Genomic DNA, 2,611 nt, shown 5'->3' with positions numbered 1-2,611 from the left:
TCGATCTGTCTCTTTGCATAGCAACGCGTTTGGTGATTTCGGTTCTGGTGAGCTCCTCCTCTTCGCAGATCGGCAAGGGATCTTGGGCTGTCCCGTAGTTAAGCCGCTGTGGCGTCTGGAGTCTCTCACCTTCGTAGTAGCTCTCGCCTGGTTTGTGAGCTCTTGCTCACATTGTCCTTAAATCATTTGATTGTTTTATGGCTGCCCGAAGATGTTAGCTGCCTGTTTTGAGTCTCGTCGAGCCTTCCGACTTGGTCTGTGGCCGGTTTCTGCCGTTTCCCTACCGCCTGCTTCCACACCGTGAAGCTCATGAGTCTCTTAAGGCTTGCTGTTGCTGGTATTTCTGGAGTTGGTAGCGCTGTATAAGCTGATGCAGAGCTTGGTCACCTCTTCCGGCTAATGCAGTTGCACCCTCCCACCCAATGGGACTCTGGTTATCAGACTTCTTTGAGGCCTATAATTCCTTTTGCAGGTTCCAGCTTAAGGTGGCTCAGTCATTTCAACTCTTCAAATGATGAGTGCAAAGAAACACATCATTAGCCTTAGCATTAATCTAGTCTACTAGATTAGTCCTATTATGTTCTACAAGCTTTTTTAATCTTTTTTTGCGGCTTGTACAAGCAAATTAGCTTCTTGAAGCTCTTTGGATTTCAAGTTTCACCATTTGTAATCACTTTCATTACCAGTTTTTATTTTTTTTTGTCAACGAGTTAATGATTTAACATTCTTAGCACAAAAAAAAAAGTAAAGCAAGAATCAGCCGGATATTTGATAACAAGGGAAAAACATCAATTCGTGTGATAGCTAGAAGTTTTTTGGTTTATTATCTCAAAAGTCTCTTGTTTGAATTTACAGGAAAGGAGGTCAACGTTATTGATCTTTTTGAGAGTAATCTTTAAGCAGATCTCATCTTAACCTAAAAGATTTCAACATAAATTAAAAAAAAAAAAAAATTTGCTAAAAGTTTTCCAAACTGAAGTTCCACGAAAAGGGACATGTTAGATAATCTGCTTAAAAGTTTTGAGTCTAAAAATATTGTCTGCACTTCCAACAAAAAAAAATGTTATATCCACGATCGAGTGTTTTGACTACTACACAGTAATTGCTTTTTGAAAATTGGTGCCAAAACTCAAGTTAGATTCTAAACTAGGAAAATGAACACTTTAAAGAAAAGATTCTGAATCTGTCAAATCTTTCTTATAGAATAATGTGTTTTTTTTTAAACACTGAACACAATGTTTAGTGTTCAATTTATAATACTTATTAGAATCAAATTTGAGTTATGGTACCAACTTCCACCGCCATTATATAGAAAAAAACTCTCGTAGATATAACAGTTTTTGTTGGAAGCGCAGATAATCGTTTTGGAATCAAAGCTTCATGCAATTGGTCAATCACATAGATTGAATGTATTACTTTATTACTTAGAGGAATTTACAATATATAGAGTTATACAAACGTGTAGAGGAAGCTAGAAGTTAATGGAGAATATACAACTTTACAAATATGTGTCTATGTGATCTCCTTTCCTTATCATACCCCCTCAAGCTGGAGGGACTTGTGTGACTCCAAGCTTGATTCTTGTCAGCTGGAAGTGTTGTCGTGGCAGAGGTTTGGTGAGAGCATCAGCAAGTTGATCCCGAGTAGTGACATGAGAGACTCGTAGAACACCAGCTTGTATTTGAGTCCGGACAAAGTGATAGTCTAAGGCGTGTGTTTCATTCGAGAATGAAAAACCGGGTTGGCACAGAGATAGGTGGCTCCAATATTGTCACAATACACAACTGGGACTGCAGGTGGTTTGTAACCAAGCTCTGTTAGTAGTGAAGTGATCCAGTTCATCTCTGAGGTGATGTTAGCTACAGCTCGATACTCAGCCTCTGTGGACGAGCAGGCGCCACCATTTTGCTTCTTTGATGACCAAGAAATAGGGTTAATGCCAAGGTAGACAACATAGGCATTAGTTGATACGTAATCATGTGTATCTCCTGCCCAGTCTGCATCGCTGAAGCCATGTAGTGTCATTGGCGAATGTCGCTGGAGGAAAAGACCATGAGAAGGTGTTCCAGCGAGATAACGAAGAACTCGCTTTGCTCCTTGCCAATGTTCATCTGTAGGTTTGTGCATGAATTGAGATAAACGGTTGACAGCATACGTGATATCCGGTCTTGTGAAGGCAAGATATTGTAAGCTTCCTACCACTGAGCGATATTGGCTTGGGTCTTGAAGAGGAATACCACTGGCCAGTGTGAGCTTAGGAGAGGATGGCAGAGGAGTAGAGACCTGCTTAGCCTCAGTCATGTTGTTTTTGGCGAGAAGATCAAGGATGTATCTGCGCTGCATCAGATGGAGACCTTTCTTGGTTCGAGTTGCTTCAATACCAAGGAAGTAATGAAGGTCTGTTGGGTCTTTGATGGGGAAACGATCAGCAAGGGAGTGGAGAACTCTTGCAATAACGTTATTGTCGTTTCCTGTGACTAAAATATCATCAACATAGACTAGTACATAGGTGTTTGAGGTACCAGTCCGTCTGATGAATAAGGATGTGTCGGCAGCAGAATTTGTGAAGCCACCATGGAGAAGATGTTGTTTCAGAGATTGATACCAGGCA

At 40.7% G+C, this 2,611-nt stretch overlaps 1 protein-coding gene across 1 annotated transcript in view; it reads right to left on the bottom strand.

Annotated features, from left to right (window-relative positions):
* Positions 1–1,704: 1,704 nt before the first annotated feature.
* LOC106324409 (uncharacterized mitochondrial protein AtMg00810-like) overlaps positions 1,705–2,611 on the bottom strand; it is a 1,421-nt gene continuing 514 nt past the window's right edge. Inside the window, exon 2 of the mRNA XM_013762381.1 lies at positions 1,705–2,477. Coding sequence (XP_013617835.1) covers positions 1,705–2,477 — 773 coding nt within the window. The remainder of the gene's footprint in view (positions 2,478–2,611) is intronic.

Source organism: Brassica oleracea, chromosome C2 (genome assembly GCF_000695525.1).
Source record: "Brassica oleracea var. oleracea cultivar TO1000 chromosome C2, BOL, whole genome shotgun sequence".
Lineage (NCBI taxonomy): Eukaryota > Viridiplantae > Streptophyta > Magnoliopsida > Brassicales > Brassicaceae > Brassica > Brassica oleracea.
The sequence above is the reverse complement of the archived record's forward strand: the minus strand, read 5'-3'. Positions and strand labels throughout refer to the sequence as shown.